Source organism: Echeneis naucrates, chromosome 12 (assembly GCF_900963305.1).
Source record: "Echeneis naucrates chromosome 12, fEcheNa1.1, whole genome shotgun sequence".
Classification (NCBI taxonomy): Eukaryota; Metazoa; Chordata; class Actinopteri; order Carangiformes; family Echeneidae; genus Echeneis; species Echeneis naucrates.
Genome location: NC_042522.1, coordinates 20,255,278 through 20,272,380, shown reverse-complemented (window position 1 = coordinate 20,272,380; position 17,103 = coordinate 20,255,278). Strand labels below are relative to the sequence as shown.

Below are 17,103 nucleotides of genomic sequence, written 5' to 3'. Positions count from 1 at the left end.
TCTTATCTCCGCTCAGCATCACAAACATCTTCAGCTGTGGTGAAGAGTTGGTCGCCTCCCACTCCGCCACCAGCAGGAATCTGAGGAGCTGCCTGTTCACACTTGGGGGGTGGGGGGGCCGAGCTGAATAAAAACAAACAACAACAAACGTCAGCAATAATCAAAGATGATTAGTCTGAAAGTTTAAAAGTTTGGTCACAACTGCTGTGACCTCCATGTCGTCCAATCAGGGTTCGGCATGTGAATGATGTCACCTGTGGTCATCAGTTTGAACCTGCAGCCCCCCCCCCCCCCCAAGCTGCTTCCTGTTTCTCGTTGTTGTTTTCACCCCATGTAGCTCTTCATCAACATCATCACCTTCTTTAGAAAAGAGTCGCATGTTGTGCAAACACACGAGTTCAGAAATGACTCGTCACCACATCCTCTTCCTCCTCGTCTTCATCCTCCAACAACATATACACTCTGAGGTTTCACTGACAGAGTGTGTTTGTGTGTCTGTGTGTGACAGAGATTACCAGCCATACACAACTTACAAACTCAGCCCAGATTTGATGAAGAAGATGACGACTGGTACAATATCTTCTCCTGTGATGTGTTTCCAGCTGGGGACTATTTTCAGTGGAGGATTAACATTTGGCACTGTAGCTTTTGTGGCAGCGTGTGTGAAGGTGCAGCAGACCTGGTTCCCACCGCCTCTGTCAGTTGGAGCAGCTGCGGTGGTTTACCTGTCGCTCAGGTGTCTCAGACACCCTTCTGTGTGTGTGTGTGTGTGTGTGATTATTATTCACGTTAATCAGTCTACAGTCAGGAAATTCACCAGACCGTTTATCCTGCTTTAGAAGATGTCCTTTAAACAGGAATTAGCTGTTAGCTAACAGGAAGAACAGATTTCAGCTTTTCGTGATCAAACATTTTTAATATTTTGCTCAAAATTAATAAAACTATCCATCTTCATCATCTTTATCTTCAGTAGACACTTCAAAGTCAGTTCATACTAAACAGGATACTAAACTTCATTACAGAGAATATTATCAATTATTACTCATTAATTAGTCACATGATCAATCAACATGATCTGAGAGAAGAAACATCTCAGTTAAAGGTCGACACAAACAGGAAGTAACTCAACTTCACAAGAAACACCTCCGACCTTTTGTGGTGGAAACAGCCACGTCCTCCTTAAACAGCTGGACAGATGTTTCAGGATCTATCAGTGATGTCTGAGATTACACAGAACTGAGGTTTCTCACCTGCACCTGAACACAATACTTAGCAGCACAAAGGTCACGCGATCGTGAAACATCTTTCACAGCTGCTCAGCTTCGTCCTCCATGGCATCACAGAGGAGGAGGAGTCATTCACCTGGTCACACCTGTGAGGTTCTGGATCAGTTCTTGAGGCTGTACTGAACTCAGTTAGCATTCAGGGAACGGGATTGGTGGATGTTCTGTGACTCAGACCCTGATCAGGAAGTCCAGGCCCAGGGAAGCGGGGATGTGCAGTGTCTCCAGGCTGAGGGCGGAGGGCGTGTATGGGAAGAGGACAGGGAAGGTGTGCTTGGTGTCCACCAGGAGCTGGGGGGGGTCATTCCTCTCCTGAAGACCACTCTGGATGCAGACACACACCGTCACTTTATTAGGAACACCTGAACCTGCAGCTGACAGCTAAGACACAGACCGCTATCTGGCAGGAAGTGGCTCACCTGGATGTTTCTGATGAAGGACACAGTGACTCGCTCCTCAAACTCATTAAGGGGAGTGTAGAGATTCAGGATCTTGACAATCTGCAGCAGACAGGAGTCAGCCATATTGATTATATGATGTCATATTGATCCTGTCACATAGAGTGGCGGGCGGGTAACAGGCTGACCTGCTGTGTAGTGAGGGCAGTGCAGAGCGAGCAGATGGCCTCGCTGTCCTGGGACGTTTTCTTCTTCACCTGCAGCAGCTGAGCCGCCTGAATGATCGGCTCCAGAGTTGCTGCTGCTTTACTCTGATACAGATTGTTCCCTCTGAGCCACTCCTCCATCTGACTAGTGTTGTACCTGCACATGCACACACACACACACATTCTTACCGGTTGTTCTCTGTTTATGAGGTTGATGGATTGTTTCCCTCTCTGGACCCAGAGTGACCCAGAGTGAGACCCATGTTACCATGGTAACGATCAGTAACACCCAAACTCAGTGGTTTGGCTCAAGGTACAGCTGATGAGTCTCACTGAAATCTGAGCTGCGTCCAGTTCTCAGTCCCTGATGACATCACCAGGAAAGGCTGTGAGGGGGCGGTACCTGAGCTGCATGCCGGTGCTCCAGGAGCAGACATCTTTACGCAGTAGCAGGTTGTTGAGTGTGACGGCATTGATGCAGTGGAAGAGCTGCCGGACCACCTGACCCACGATCTCGGGATCCAGACCGTGGTCCCTCATGATGGTGTGGAACTGACTCAGCTGCCGGATCAGGGCCTCCAGGGTGTAGCTGCTGGGACCGCCCCCCTCCGTGTCCATGCTGGACGAACGGTTCCTGTAGCCCATCGGCTTCACGCCTGCCAGACTGGGGATGCTTTCACTCTCCAACATGGCCGACACTGAGGGAGATGGAACAGGTAAGTCAGCGTTTACATGTGAATTAATCAGTGACCTTCTTGTTCATCATGTCAGAGTGGACATGTTGCTCATTAAAGTCAGACATGAAGATAATGATAATGGAGTGATGGTTGCCATGATACCGCTGCGCCGAGTAGCATGGTATACACAGGAAGCATCTCCATGGTAACTCACACTAACAATGACAATGATGATGAAAGACCAGGAAGTGCATCTGTAGTTATCAGAGTGCAGTTTGGATCCTGACCTGCCTCAGCTCTCTGTCTCTGTATCCAGTCTAGTCCTTTGCTCTTTAGATCCTGATCCAGAATATGGCTTCATCCCCTGACAGACCTCCCTTCACTCAGCAAGGCCAGCAGCTAGTCTAGTCCTCCACTAACTCGGTAAAAGTAGACTCTAGTGGACTGTAACTGGCTCTCCTGCAGAGTGTAGCAGACTGTGGTGGACTGTAGTGGACCCTGGACTCTGTCAGACTCACCAATCATGGGCTGGATTGTGGACTCTGCGACCCTGATGAGCTGCTGATAGATCTGGATGGACAGGTCACTGAGCACCGTCCGGTACTCAGCCAGGTCGAAGTTCTTCAGACAGTGCTCGTTCTGTTTCGCCGAGTTCTGGGTCATGAACACCTTAGGGGTACACAGCTGACATCAGCACACCTGACACAACACCTGGTGACATCAGTGTCAAATGCCATGTCACCAAATGGCGGTCTCACCTCATCGCCGCTGTACTGCTTCAGACAGTGGAGCAGGCGGCTGGTGTTGGCAAGCCAGAATGATGTCATCTCGAAGTCATCGTTGTTCTTCTGCAGGGACAGGAAGCAGTTCAGAGTACAGGTGTAAGAGTCATACCCTCACTTGAGACCCATCACTCACCTTCAGGACTTTCTTGATGGCGTTGATGGTGGCTGTGAGCAGCGATTCCACCTTCTGGTCATTGTTGATGTAGTCAGCATGGCGGATGCACATGAAGAGGATGTACGCTGGCAGACAGGGGACGGTGGCCGACACGGCACTGGGCTTGATGTCTGAAAACACAGTGACACATTTGCACCGAGTCATGACCCCTGATGCAGGATCTGAGGTCACCAGGCCGATCCTGCTTCAGACCAGATCAGACCCAAGGGAGACGTTGGGTCCCAGAACTGTGAGTCCTCCTCAGTAAGAGAAGAGACATCATGGAGGACCGACCTGTGATCAGAGACTTCACCAGCTGGGCTTCATCCTCCTTTTTGTACTCCAACATGCCCTCAAAATCCTTCTCCTTTCTCTGGACTGTGAACTGGCGGATCAGTTCAGGTCTGGCTTTGCTGGTCTGAGCAGCCTGAGAGGCTGAAACAGAGTCGAGGAATCTGGGTCAGATCAGAGTCACATTCACTTTAAAAAAAAAAAAAAACGTGTCCAAGTCTCCTAATTTTCAGGCTCATCTGATTCTGTCTGATCAGTTCAGACTCAGTTCTATGGAATCAGAAAACAAGAACCAACTACAAACACCCTGATTGTTTCCTTCATCTCCAAAGAAAAGTTCCTGTCATGTGTTTGGGTTGTTCTACAGCTGATCTGAAGTTTTGATGTTTCAGATTAGACAGATCAGCTGATTCAGTTTAAGGAGGAAACAGGCAGAACCATCAGAGAGCAGCCGATGGAGGAGACTCTCTGAGGGACTGATGGGGTTCAGACTCTCACCCTCTAACTCCTGGACTTTTTTCATGTAGATCCTGAGCTGTTTCTTCAGTTTTCTCTCGTTCTTCTCCAGTTTCTCCACCAGCTCCTTGAGGTCCTGTGAACACAGCAGCAGAGGTCAGGAAACAGGCAGCGGTCCACTGTGTCACTGGACCATGTGGGTTCCTCACCAGGTTGTCGTTGGTGAGCCGTGTGATCTCCTGCTGGACGCTGTACTCCACCTGTGCCTCTGGAGACAGCGACATGGTGTAGTTGAGGATCTCCTGCTTCTTCTCAATATCATCCTTCAGCAGCTCAATCTGTGTGTTCAGGGCCTCTAGCTCGTCCCGGTGCTGCCTGGACTGGGTCTGCAGCTGGGCCTCCAGCAGCCTGGATCAGAACCACCACGTTAGACAGCTAACGTACTAATGTTCATATCATGATGTCACACCAGCAGCTGCTCCTTCATTGTCACATGATCACCACAGGTGAGTAATGAGCTGCTGCTCAGGAAAACACTCAACACGACAACAGGAAACAGCAGAAAGAGGAAGAAGAAGAAGAAACAGAAACCTGGCGACTTGTTTGAGGCCCTGATTCGCCAGAGCCAGTTCCCCGTCTTCATTGATGTAACACCAGTCCAACTGCTGGCTGGTAGGGGAGGCGGGGAAAGGAGAGATGAAACAGCAGAAGAAGAAAATCCAGCGGGACGGCATGAAAATACATTTAGAGAACGGGTCAGCCTGATGACCTCACAGTGACTTCATTAAACTAACAGTCTGGGTCACTTACTTCTTGGACTCACAGAGACCATGATACGCTCTGAGAGCCTCATCTTGGTCCACAGGTTCCTCACTGATGCTCACCTCAGGAACGTTGGAACTCTGATCACAGAACAAGAACATTAGAGCTCTGGTGGGCTTCAGGGTTCAGAGCTATGACTCCTCCTACTCCGGACTAAACTCACCATGTTCTCCTCCTTCTCCTGCAGATGGGCGGAGCTGACTATCTGGGTCCTGAGGATAAGCACCTCCTCCTTGCGGGCATCCAGTTCCTCATTGGCTGCTTTCAGCTGGGTGAGCAGCAGGTTGTAGCTGTCCTGCAGCTCATTGGAAGAGCTGTTTTGAGAGGAACGTTCAGCAATGGTCTTCCTCAGCTCGTTCAGGTCGTTCTTCAGCTTCTTATTCTCAGACTCCAGCTCCTGCCTCTGTGTCAACGATGTCACATTAAATTTTAAGCATCTTCATCTGACTTTGACCATCAGTGTTTTCCTCTGTAGCGAGGTGCAGCTGTCACGTTTACAATGACAGAAGAGAGGATTGTACCTTCAGGTTGTTGTAGTTCAGATCAGCCATTTCCCTCTCAGAGGTCGGACTCTTTACCTCAGAGCCCTGACGAGGAAACACAACATGTGGATGAAGAAGACATCTGATCTTTGACTTCAATCCTCATGAGCCAACAGTGACTCATCATCCTCACCCTGCGCTTGGCGAGCTCCTCCATCTTGTCCATGTTGGTCTGCAGCCTCTTCCTCTCCTGCTCCAGCTCCCGGACTCGTTTCTGCAGCTTCATGAACAGACTGATGTCCATTGCTGCTTTCTCCGCCCCCAGTTCCTGCAACACGCCATCAGCTGGTCACCTTCACCAGGTGGGGAGAATCCGGAGCAGGAAAGACGAGCTCAGGACTAAACTTTCCTTTCACACTCACCTCCACCAGCTGGATGGTGTCCTCAGTGTCCCCAACCTCAGAGGTGGAGATGGATGGGTAGTTGGAGTCCGACTCCAGGCTACTCTGATTGGACGGGTTCCTCCTGTGGCCGGGGTGGAACTGGAAGATGATGGAAAAGAGAGTTAAACTTAACTGTCCAGCCCTTTCTGTTGACATTATCATCATACAGCAGCAAATAAAACCCACAATCCTCTGCTCAGACTAATGTTTCTACGGTGATGGATGACACGTTAAAATGATGAAACCTGGAGTCTGAACCAGGTCTATGTGGACCTGGGTCATGCTCAGTGTGTTTAGTCAGTGTGTCAGAGGTTACAGGTCAAAGGTCACCTTGGTGAGAGACAGCTCCTCCTTCAGGTTGTCGTATCTCTGCTCCAATCTGGAAAACTCTTTGACCAAGTTCTGGTGAAGCTGCCGCTCCGAGTCAAGCTCCTTCTGAAGGGATGACTCCCTCTGAGACACACTAACTTCGTCTGAGGGGGACAGAGACAGAGACTCTACGAGGACTCTCACCAACATGATGCCAAACAAACCATCAAAACAACAGTGTTTGCTGGTCCTGGTCCTGGACCTGAGTCTGGCCTACAGATTCATTGACATGTTCTTCCTCCTCCTGATGATGACGGTCTGAGATCACAGGGTTCCCCAGCACAGGGGGACAGTCTCACCTGTCCTTGACAGCAGCAGGATCTTCTGGTTCACTTCGTCCTTCTCTGTCTTCAGCAGAGCGTTTTCTGTTTCCAGCTCCTCCACCCTCTGACGAGAAACAAGACACACTGAGGCCCCGCCCACACAGGTGGCAGACTGAAGAGGAAGTGGTGGCAGCGGCCTCACCTGTGTCAGGCCCAATTTCTCTGTGGCATGCTCGTCCTCAAGCCTCTTGCTGTGAGCGTGTGCCTCCTCTAGCTCCGCCCTCAGCCGCTGAAGCTCCTCCTGTAGCGAGGCCAGCTGACCTGCCCCCCCCTGCTGAACCCGGATATGCTCCAGCTCCTTCTGCAGCTTGTTGACCTCTGACCCCAGGCTGACATTCACCTGCTGCAGCTGCTCATTCTGAGCTCGGTACTCTTTGGACTGACAGAGGGACAGACAAGCGTCTCAATGTAACCACAGCTACTTAAACTGACTTAATCTAACCACTGTCATAGCTTCAGTGTGTCTCTGTGTGCCTACCTGGTCATCCATCTTCCTCTGCAGTTGGACGATCTTGTTCTCCATCCCCGTATTCAGTTTCTTCAGGTGTTGTGCAGAACGAGCTTCGATCTTCAGCTGCTTAAGCTTTCGTTTGGCGAGGATGCATCTGTAAGCACATTGGATGACGATGGCAGCGTCACGTGCCCGTCTGAACTTTTTCCTCTGCAGCCAGCGGCGAACGCTCCTCTGGATGATCATGGCTTTGTGGTGCAGGAGGAACTGCAGGACAAACACAACAACACAGAGCAAGGCAACATTTAGTTACACAACATTCCAACACTAAGGGGACACAATGTGTCTCCAATGAACTCCTCACCAGTTGAGGAGAGTGTGTGCGCGTGTGTCCTTCTGTCTCCCTCTCTCTCTCCATCTGTCTGTCTGTCTCTCTTTGTCTAAACCAAATCAAATCAAGTGTATTTGTATGGCTCATAAATGAGGGCTCTTCACACACAGAGCAGGTCCAGACAGACAGATTAACTGCAGTCTTTGTCATAAAGGAATGTTTTCAGTCTGACCTTAAGCTGTGACAGAGCCCCCCTGGACCGAGGGGGACTGGGAGTTGGTTCAACAGAAGGGGAGCCTGATAGCTCAAAGATCTCGAAGTGTCCTCCTGGGACCATCAGGAACTCTGAGCTCTCTGAGATCTGATGAGCTCGCTCATTCAGGAGATGGATTTTAAATTTTGTTCTGAACTTTACTGGGAGCTGATGAAGAGAAGCTCACAGGAGAAATGTGATCTGTTTTTCTGGTTCCTGTTAATATTGCTGCAGCAGAGAACTGTTGGGACATCCTGAGTCTGTCTGGAGGGAACAAATACAGGAACTAGAATTTCTGCTTCCTCTTCAGACAGAATGTTTCTGATCTGGTTAAAGAAGGTTGTCCTGGAGACCTGTTCTATCTGAGGGACAAAGGACATGTCCTGATCAGGACAACTTCTAGTTCCCAAACAGCAGAGCTGGAGGACAAACTTGTATCAACCAGAGTGGTTACATGATCAGACGATGCTTCTATCAGGGCCAAAACAACGACTTCAGTTCTGTCTCTTTGTCTCCCTGTCTCTGTGTCCTTGTCTCCTTGTCTGTGTCCTTGTCTCTTTGTCTCCCTGTCTCTGTGTCCTTGTCTCCTTGTCTGTGTCCTTGTCTCTTTGTCTCCCTGTCTCTGTGTCCTTGTCTCCTTGTCTGTGTCCTTGTCTCTTTGTCTCCCTGTCTCTGTGTCCTTGCCTCCCAGTAGATCCTGCGGGTGAACATCCCTCTGGTGTAGGCCTGGATGGTGACGACAGCCTGTCTCACTCTCAAAAAGGCTCGTCTATCTCTCACCATTCGAAACTGTTTCTGGCAGATGAGTGCGGCTCGGCTCAGTCGCAGGTATTCAGCATACCTGAGAAAATGACAACGACAACAACAGTCAATCTTACACTGCACAAAGATCTACAACAGGACACACAGCGGCATTGTTGTTTTGGCAGCTGAAATGTGTCAGTGGTGTTGCTGCTGACGGACTCACCTGCGGGCCAGGTAACCTCGGCCGTATCTCTGCAGGGCCATGGCTGACCTGCGGATCTTGCAGTACTGGACTCTCTGAAGCCAACCTCGCACTGTCTTCTGGATCTTGATACAGGCAGCACGGAACTTATCTGCACGGAGCTTCTCCAGATACGCTACCTGCCCCGCCCGGAAGAAAATCTTTGTCTTACCAAACTGGAACATGTCGGACTCCTGAGGACCAAAAGATTAAAAGAGTTTCAGAGACCAGATGAAAACCAGGATCAAAACATGTGGTATTAAACAACAGCTGTAAATAAAAGGGATCACAGTGACCTCAGGTCCAGGTCAAACAAAGGTCTGAAATCTTCGACTTAGACTTTCAATTCACTTTTTGTCCTGATCTCCTTTTTTGTTTGGAAGTTTCCTTGACATGTTCTCACCTTAATCAGGGTCTCCAAAAGGTTCTGACAGACCAACTTCTTATCTGCTGACATCACTTCTGCCTTTTTCATCAACACTCTGTATCTGCTGAAGAAATCTGGGTACGTCCACCTAGACACACAATACACATGGTTTTAGGGTCCAGTTAGACCTGAGAACTGTGGGCTCCTGAGACAGTGTCCAGACTCACCTGGACGGGTATCCGGCTGCACTGATACGGATTGTCTCCAGGACTCCACAGGCTCGGAGCTGCTGCACCGCCCGCCTAGAATCAAACCTGCAGTGATACACAAACCTTTCAGTCCTCTCATCATCATCATCATCATCACACAAACACACACAGATGCACAGACAGTCTGCGGCTGAATGATGGGTGCCTGAGCTCGGAGTCTCACTGTCATGTGACTGACAGCTAATTCAACAGGGCAGACACAGAGACATGACACATGACTTCACTGCCTACACACGTTCAATGAGCCAATTCACTGTTTCACGTTAGATTTAATCTCAACTCAGCAAATGTAATATTTAGAAATAAAAACATTAAAGGCCCATGCAGTCTAAAGGATTCAGATGATTTTTGCTTCTTAAAATCACAAATTTATCTTCCTCTGGATGTGAATCCTTTATATAAAAAAGAGTGAAGAAGTTCACATTTGGACCTTACAAATACAAAATATGGAGCTTTAACTGATGGATGATTGAAGGTAAAGCTCATCATCAGGTCTGTGTCAGACTCACGAGAAGGCCTCTTTGTAGTCGTTGGGTTTGATGCAGCGGACGTAGTGTGGCGTTGTAGCATTCAGAGTGTCCATGAGGAGGTGCAATGAGCTGCGGAACTGCATCAGACAGGCGCATGAGACACAGTGTCATCGTCAGAGACATGAGTCGTGGATCATGAGAGCAGTGGCGCTCAGCTCACCTGGTGTCCAACGGTCTTCCTGTGCTCTTTGTTGGGTGCTCTGGGAGTCGACTTTGCTGCTCGGACGTTCACTCTGGACGATTTGGTGGGAGGGCGGTCGTCCTTATCCTGAAATAGGTCGGCTACCAGCTGAAACTGAGATGGTTTAAGACGAGTCAGTACACTCTGAGAACTGATCAAATGACAAACATTTGAATTTTCAATCAAACCAGACTGAATCAAAGTAAAAGATTTGAAGAGATTTGAATAACCAATAATGAAATAGTTGATAGCTCCACCCCTCTGTCAATTACAGCAACGTCTGATGGTCCAGATGTGGAGAATCCTGATCAGTGGACCAGGTCCAGGATCCATGATGGAGCAGGTCAGACAGAGATCACTCAGCTCTCATCATCTGGGGGGTCATCAGTGTGTTTCATGATCAAACAAAAGCCCAGACTCATCCTGGTCCTGGTTTTTACCTGACTGGCTTTCAGGATGTTGATCTGCTCCTCATATACGGTGTCTCTGTTCTTTTCCAGAAAGCCGTCACACTGATACTCCACCTATGAGTGAGAGGACAACCATGGTCATCACATCTTCATCGGGTCAGGTCCACACAGCCTTAAAACCAGCCAACAGGACTAAGATCTTGACTTGTTAGAAAACCACATCTGGACCTGCTGTGGATGGAGGACGAAAGTGGGAGTCGACCCCAACTTACCTTGTCGGCGAAGTGTATGACGATGAAGGAGGTGTTGGACATACGAGGTTTCTGGAAGTGAGTGCTGCTAGAGTGCTGCTTGTAGAGCTTCTGGGCCCAGTTCTGGTCAGTCCCCTTCGGCACCTGGGACAATAACCAGCAGGTGAGACGCTGGTTCAGTCACAGTCCAGCTCCGGTCCCAACAGATCAACATCTGGATCCTCAGATTCTCAGCACTGAGAGGAAGAGGACCAATCTTACCTTACACTCTTCATCCAGAAGGTCTAGAACTCCGAGCCGGGCCTCGATCAGGTCTATGCAGGGCTGGTTGTCATAGAAGTCTATTAGAGTCCAGGGGATCTGCTCCTTCATATACTCCTCCTGTTCCAGCTTGAAGACATGCTGAGGACACAGAGGAGGGCAGGTGAGGAGGCGAGGAAGGTTATGAAGATGATGAAGATGATGAAGACAATATTGAGGCTTACAGAGTTAAACTGCTGCTGAAGCTTCTCGTTGGCGTAGTTGATACAGAACTGTTCAAAGCTGTTCACTTCAAATGTTTCAAACCTGCACACACAATTAAACTGGGTGAGGATGGGTGAGGACAGGGGGAGGTAGGGGGGACGTAAGGGTGAAGTAAGGGGCAGGTACCCGTAGATGTCCAGCACTCCGATGAAGGAGTGCTGTTTGGCATCTGTGTGCAGCGACTTGTTGATGTGTTCCACGATCCAGTCGAACATGTGAGCATAAATGTGCTTGGCGAGGGCGTCACGGGCGTTGGCGGCCTGCTGCGTGGACATGGTCTTCACATAGGTTTCGGACGCGGTGATCAACTTCCTGTGACACAGCCAGTGCTCCATCTGCTGCAGCTCCACCCCCAGCAGCCGACTGAAGTGCTGCAGGTGGGGGTCATCCCTCTGAAAGACACACAGCCGTTAGAGGCCCGACTGACTTGGCCACGTGCGTGGAGATAACCACGGCGACCGTCTACCGAGATGTGACAGGACTCCCCGTCTCGCTCCGAGCAGATCTCGATGTTCCCCAGATGAAGGATAGAGGCCAAGACTCTGAAGATGCTGGTCTGGCTGCTCTCCTTGATCCCTTAAACACATATCAAGCCAGATCAAGTTGAACTAGATGACGGGTCCGGTTACATTCGATTCTCTAGTTCTGGACTGATTCTGTTTGGGCTCTAATCAGGAACGCCGTCCTTACCCAGCAGACTGAAGGCTTCTCTGGTCTTCATCAGCTCAGTGGCATCATTCACCCCCTCAATGAAGATGTTCTCCCCCATAGATGTGTAGGTAAAGTCCGCGGCGCTGGCTGGAGGACAGAGAACAGAACAGTTGAGTTCTATCTGCAGACGCCGACTGACCCGGCTGGTGCTGGACCACCTGAGCTGCCACTCACCAAGGCTGAGGTCCTGGAGCTCCGGTGTCATGGCGGCAGCACACAGCTGGTAGAAGATGTGGTAGTTCCTCTCATCTTCGGCCTGGAAACAAACAGAGTGAAACAAGGTCAACAAGGCACTGAGCGTCATGCTGCCTCACGACAGGGTGCAGTCCAGACCAGCACCTGAAACACCACCCGGGACTTCTCCAGCAGGTAGGTCCGCATGTTGGCGCCAATGATGTGGTAGTGCCGGCTGAATCCGATCTGGATGTACTTGCCAAAGCGGCTGCTGTTGTCGTTCCGGGTGGTTTTTGCATTTCCAATTGCCTGGTGAGAAAGAAACGGGAAGGACTGTTAGCCTGAACATGCTCTCTTATTACGTTAAAGATGCAGCGGCGCTCTCACCTCCATGATGGGGCTGGAGGCGAGGACCTTTTCCTCTACGTTGGTGTCGCTGGCCGATCCTCCCACTGTGGCGAAAAAGCGCATGGCATACTTGGCAGAAACCGTCTTTCCTGCTCCGGATTCTCCGCTAACGATGATCGACTGATTTCTCTCATCTCTGAAGAACCAACACAGATTAGTTCACAGTGACTACAGTGACTCACAACCTGTGTGTGCGTGACCCCTCCCTCCTCAGGTGCAGCTCTCACCTGGCCATCTGTTTGAACGCCTCCTCAGCCACAGCGAAGATGTGAGGGTCCATGTCGCCCATGTTCTGCCCGCTGTAGGCCCGGATGACCTCCTCGCCATATATCTGCAGCTGCTCATATGGGTTGATGGCCACCAGCACAATCCCTGAGGAGCACCACAGAACCGCAACAGAATACCTTAATTTCGTTATACATTTGTGTATAATGACAACAAAATATCCTGCAACAGCGGACCATAATCTAGATCCGGATCATGGCACTGACTAATCAGCTGGACGAGAACGGTCCCATGGAGAACCGCTGTGGGACTGACCACAGTAGGTGTAGATGTTGTTGGACTCCAGGAAGCGAACTCTGAGGTTGTGGAGGACTGCAGGCTCATGCAGGTAACTGAGTGCCGTGAGGTCGTTCTCCCCCACCAGGATGTCGGGATTACGGAGGAACGGCAGGGGGTTAGCCTTCGGACCCACAGAGTACTCCAGAGGCTGAGGGACACAGCAAACACAACAAATTAACAATCAATACACAATTAATACACTGTATTATACCTATATACTTTCAGTATGTCTGTTTGTGTGTATCTGTGTGTGTGTGCGTGTCTCAGACCGTCTCATCCTCCAGTCTGAGGTGAAGAACTGCTTCTCCTTCTTTGTAGTCTCTGGTGATCTCAGCTGGTCTCCATACGTCGTCAGGGTCCGGAATCCAGACCCGAGTGAACTGGAACAGACAACATCAGGTCAGGTCACAACGGGAACACAATGGGAACACAACAGAAGCACAACGGGAACACAATGGGAGCACAACGGGAACACAACGGGAACACAACAGGAACACAACGGGAACACAACGGGAACACAACGGGAACACAACGGGAATACAACGGGAGCACAACGGGAACACAACGGGAACACAATGGGAACACAACAGAAACACAACGGGAACACAATGGGAACACAACGGGAATACAACGGGAACACAACGGGAATACAACGGGAACACAACGGGAACACAACGGGAACACAACGGGAGCACAACAGAAACACAACGGGAACACAACGGGAACACAACGGGAACACAACGGGAACACAACAGGAACACAACGGGAAAACAATGGGAAAACAATGGGAACACAACGGGAGCACAACAGGAGCACAACGGGAACACAACGGGAACACAACGGGAGCACAACGGGAACACAACGGGAACACAACGGGAGCACAACAGGAGCACAACGGGAACACAACGGGAACACAACGGGAGCACAACGGGAACACAACGGGAACACAACGGGAGCACAACGGGAACACAACAGGAGCACAACGGGAACACAACGGGAACACAACAGGAACACAACGGGAACACAACGGGAGCACAACGGGAACACAACGGGAACACAACGGGAGCACAACGGGAACACAACAGGAGCACAACGGGAACACAACGGGAACACAACAGGAACACAACGGGAACACAACGGGAGCACAACGGGAACACAACGGGAACACAACGGGAACACAACGGGAACACAACGGGAGCACAACGGGAACACAACAGGAGCACAACGGGAACACAACGGGAACACAACAGGAACACAACGGGAACACAACGGGAGCACAACGGGAACACAACGGGAACACAACGGGAACACAACGGGAGCACAACGGGAACACAACGGGAACACAACGGGAATACAACGGGAACACAACGGGAACACAACGGGAATACAACGGGAACACAACAGGAGCACAACGGGAACACAACGGGAACACAACGGGAACACAACGGGAGCACAACGGGAACACAACGGGAGCACAACGGGAATACAACAGGAACACAACAGGAACACAACGGGAACTCAACGGGAATACAACGAAAACACAACAGGAACACAACGGGAACACAACAGGAAATCAAGCTCTCCGGGGAACACGTTCTCCTGAGGTTCTCCATAGGTCTCAGACCTCACAGGTGGAGGAGGAAGTAGCTCGTGACCTCCTCCTATATCAGGTACCTGACAGGTGAGACTTCCTGTATGACATCACCATGTAAATGTGTTTCAGTGAAATCAGACGGTTGTTTACATACAGACACACGATGCTGCCTGTGTGACAAGCGGGAATCACCACAGGTCACATGACCACTTGCCCACAGCACAGCAGGCTTTTATCGACTGAGTACACTACACACAACCATCACCACACAACAATCTACACACACTGTATCAAGGATGGTGGGCGGGGCTTGTCTGTGGATCCATGTGGACCTGAAAGACCAAAAAGACATCTGAGTCCAGGACCAGGACTCAGAGTCATGGTCTCAGCTGAATGACTGTTCGTTTATTCCAGCAGCAGCCAATCAGAGAAGCCCTCAACTCTGACACAACCCCCACCCGTTTATCTGGGACAGCGCCAGAAACCGTCCAATGGCTGAGCAGCAGGTTGTGCTCATGTGGAGCATCTCAGCAGGAAACAGCCGTAATGAGGACACATACCAACACACACACACACACACACACAAAGAGGAAGTCTGTTCCTGCTATGATTGGTCTGTTAGTTACCATGGAAACAAAGCATCAGTTTGAAAAGGGGGAGGGGCAAGTTGTTCTACAGGTTTGGTGAGGAGTTACTCTGACAGGAGGAGTGAGACGCACGCACACACTCAGGTTACACACAGAGCAGCGCACAGGTTAAGTCCCTCAGTCCCCGCCCACTCAGAACTATGACATCAGCCTCAGGTGAACTCTGGGTGTGTCCGACAGGAAGTTACAGCTCTACCTGTCGAGGAACTTTTATCCACATAAAAGGCACAACAGGTGGAACCACAGACACACAAACATACACAGAACAAACAGGCTGGTCTGGCTGGTGGACAGTCAAGCAGTCCCTGATCCTGAACCAGATGGTCCCCCATCAGGATTACTGGACTTCAGAGTCCAGCAGGATTATACTGTCTCCAGACAACCCCCCCCTCGGCTCAGCTTCATCACTAGGTCATGTGACAGGCTCCATGACATCATCCCATAAGAGTCAGAGGATGGACGTGTTCAGCCTGACAGACTCAGGTGTTTCCACCTGTGTGACATCACTGTCAGAGCTCCGCCTCTCTCTGAAGGGAACACTAATGAGATCAGAGGACACATGAAAACCAGAGACTTTAGTCCAAAACACTGGCTCCTCCATTTCCCATAATGCACCTGATTTATAAACCACCCTCAGTGATCCTGCTCCAACACCTGGTCCCAGACCAGCAAAAGAACTTCCGGCTCAGACTGTCAATGATTTCAACCAAGAATGTGACGTCACAGCCCAAAGGTCCGTTCAAATCTCTAAATTAATAAAATAAAATGATAAAAAAGTGGCCCAAAGTCGTCATGGAGTCCCTCCACAGGACACCTGTCCTCGCCCTGCTGAGGCTGTCTCCACCTCAGTCGGTCTCCGCCCGCCGCCGGAAGGAGCCGGTGAGTCAAACATGGAGTTCGATCCAACAGGTGGAATCAGGACCGGAATCGGATCCCGGTCCGTGTGGGTACATGAGGCTGAGGGTCCAGGTGCAGTGTGGTGGGGGTCGGGCTGACGTCACACAGGTGAGCCCCCTCCCCCCTCACTCACCTTTGTAAACAGCTCATTCACAGACATCTTCCACTCCGGGCGCGAACTATGACGCTGCTTTAGTTCCCATTAATGATCCACCAGAAGGAGAACCAGGAGAACCAGGACCTCCAGTCCGCATGTCCCCGGGAAGGCGGGGTGTTGGAGGGGGGAGGGGGGCAGGTGTCCGACGGAGTTTCGGTCACTCTGCTCGGTGTAGCTGGCTCCCTCCTGTAACTTCCCCCGGTCCGTTCTGCTTAGTCCTGGTCCGTCCCGGTCCAGAAAACTTTAATCCAGCGCGGGAAAAATGTCCCAGAATAAAAGGACTGATCCAAAAACGGAGCGCGAGAGGCCGAGACACTTCCGGACACACTTAGAGCTCTGATTGGATGATTCCCTGCTCCACAGCCAGGACCACACACACACACACACACACACACACACACACACACACACACTGACAGACATACAGACACACAACACACACACGAACAGGGTCACGTCTGTATGTTTGTTTTTGTTGTTGTACTTTATTTACTTTATTTTGTCCTGATTTTATTTCTTTAGAAATTTATTATATATCTATTATTTGTTTTTATTCGTTTTTCTATATTTTTGTTTAAATCCAAATTTAGATTTGTCTCCATAAAGAAATGATACAATTGGAATAATAATAATACTAACAACAATAACAATAAAATAAATAAAGTTATTTCAGACTTTGACTTCACTTTACAGTAGAATGACATCATCA

General features: G+C 50.1%; 1 protein-coding gene across 2 annotated transcripts; it reads right to left on the bottom strand.

Moving 5' to 3' along the window:
* Nucleotides 1-324: 324 nt before the first annotated feature.
* myo5b (myosin VB) lies at nt 325-16,742 on the bottom strand. 2 transcript variants are annotated; one of them, XM_029515669.1, is made up of 40 exons: nt 16,371-16,742; nt 13,369-13,479; nt 13,076-13,247; nt 12,763-12,907; nt 12,515-12,671; nt 12,293-12,436; nt 12,128-12,209; nt 11,933-12,040; nt 11,709-11,818; nt 11,369-11,634; nt 11,203-11,284; nt 10,979-11,119; nt 10,739-10,861; nt 10,497-10,580; nt 10,036-10,170; nt 9,855-9,952; nt 9,304-9,390; nt 9,113-9,224; nt 8,692-8,903; nt 8,409-8,565; nt 7,168-7,407; nt 6,832-7,068; nt 6,666-6,753; nt 6,328-6,470; nt 5,977-6,096; nt 5,748-5,882; nt 5,594-5,650; nt 5,236-5,475; nt 5,061-5,152; nt 4,842-4,919; nt 4,460-4,658; nt 4,293-4,386; nt 3,798-3,938; nt 3,483-3,634; nt 3,323-3,412; nt 3,083-3,233; nt 2,291-2,585; nt 1,870-2,044; nt 1,703-1,783; nt 325-1,607 (listed from the first exon to the last, which is right to left on the bottom strand). In XM_029515669.1, exons 1-40 carry the CDS (start codon nt 16,395-16,397, stop codon nt 1,455-1,457), a joined length of 5,514 nt encoding a protein of 1,837 aa, XP_029371529.1. In that variant the 5' UTR covers nt 16,398-16,742; the 3' UTR covers nt 325-1,454. The 2 variants fall into 2 exon arrangements, with proteins under 2 accessions (XP_029371529.1, XP_029371528.1); XM_029515668.1 differs by having other exon boundaries at nt 326-1,607; nt 5,594-5,659; nt 16,371-16,740.
* Between the last annotated feature and the right edge of the window lie 361 nt (nt 16,743-17,103).

Coding starts and splice junctions, on each gene's coding strand:
- myo5b (XM_029515668.1), bottom strand. CDS start 16,397: ATGTCTGTGAATGAGCTGTTTACAAAG. Junction 11,819..11,932: donor AGAAGCCTTCAGTCTGCTGG/GTAAGGACGGCG, acceptor TATGTGTTTAAG/GGATCAAGGAGAGCAGCCAG. Junction 1,784..1,869: donor CTGCCCTCACTACACAGCAG/GTCAGCCTGTTA, acceptor TGTCTGCTGCAG/ATTGTCAAGATCCTGAATCT.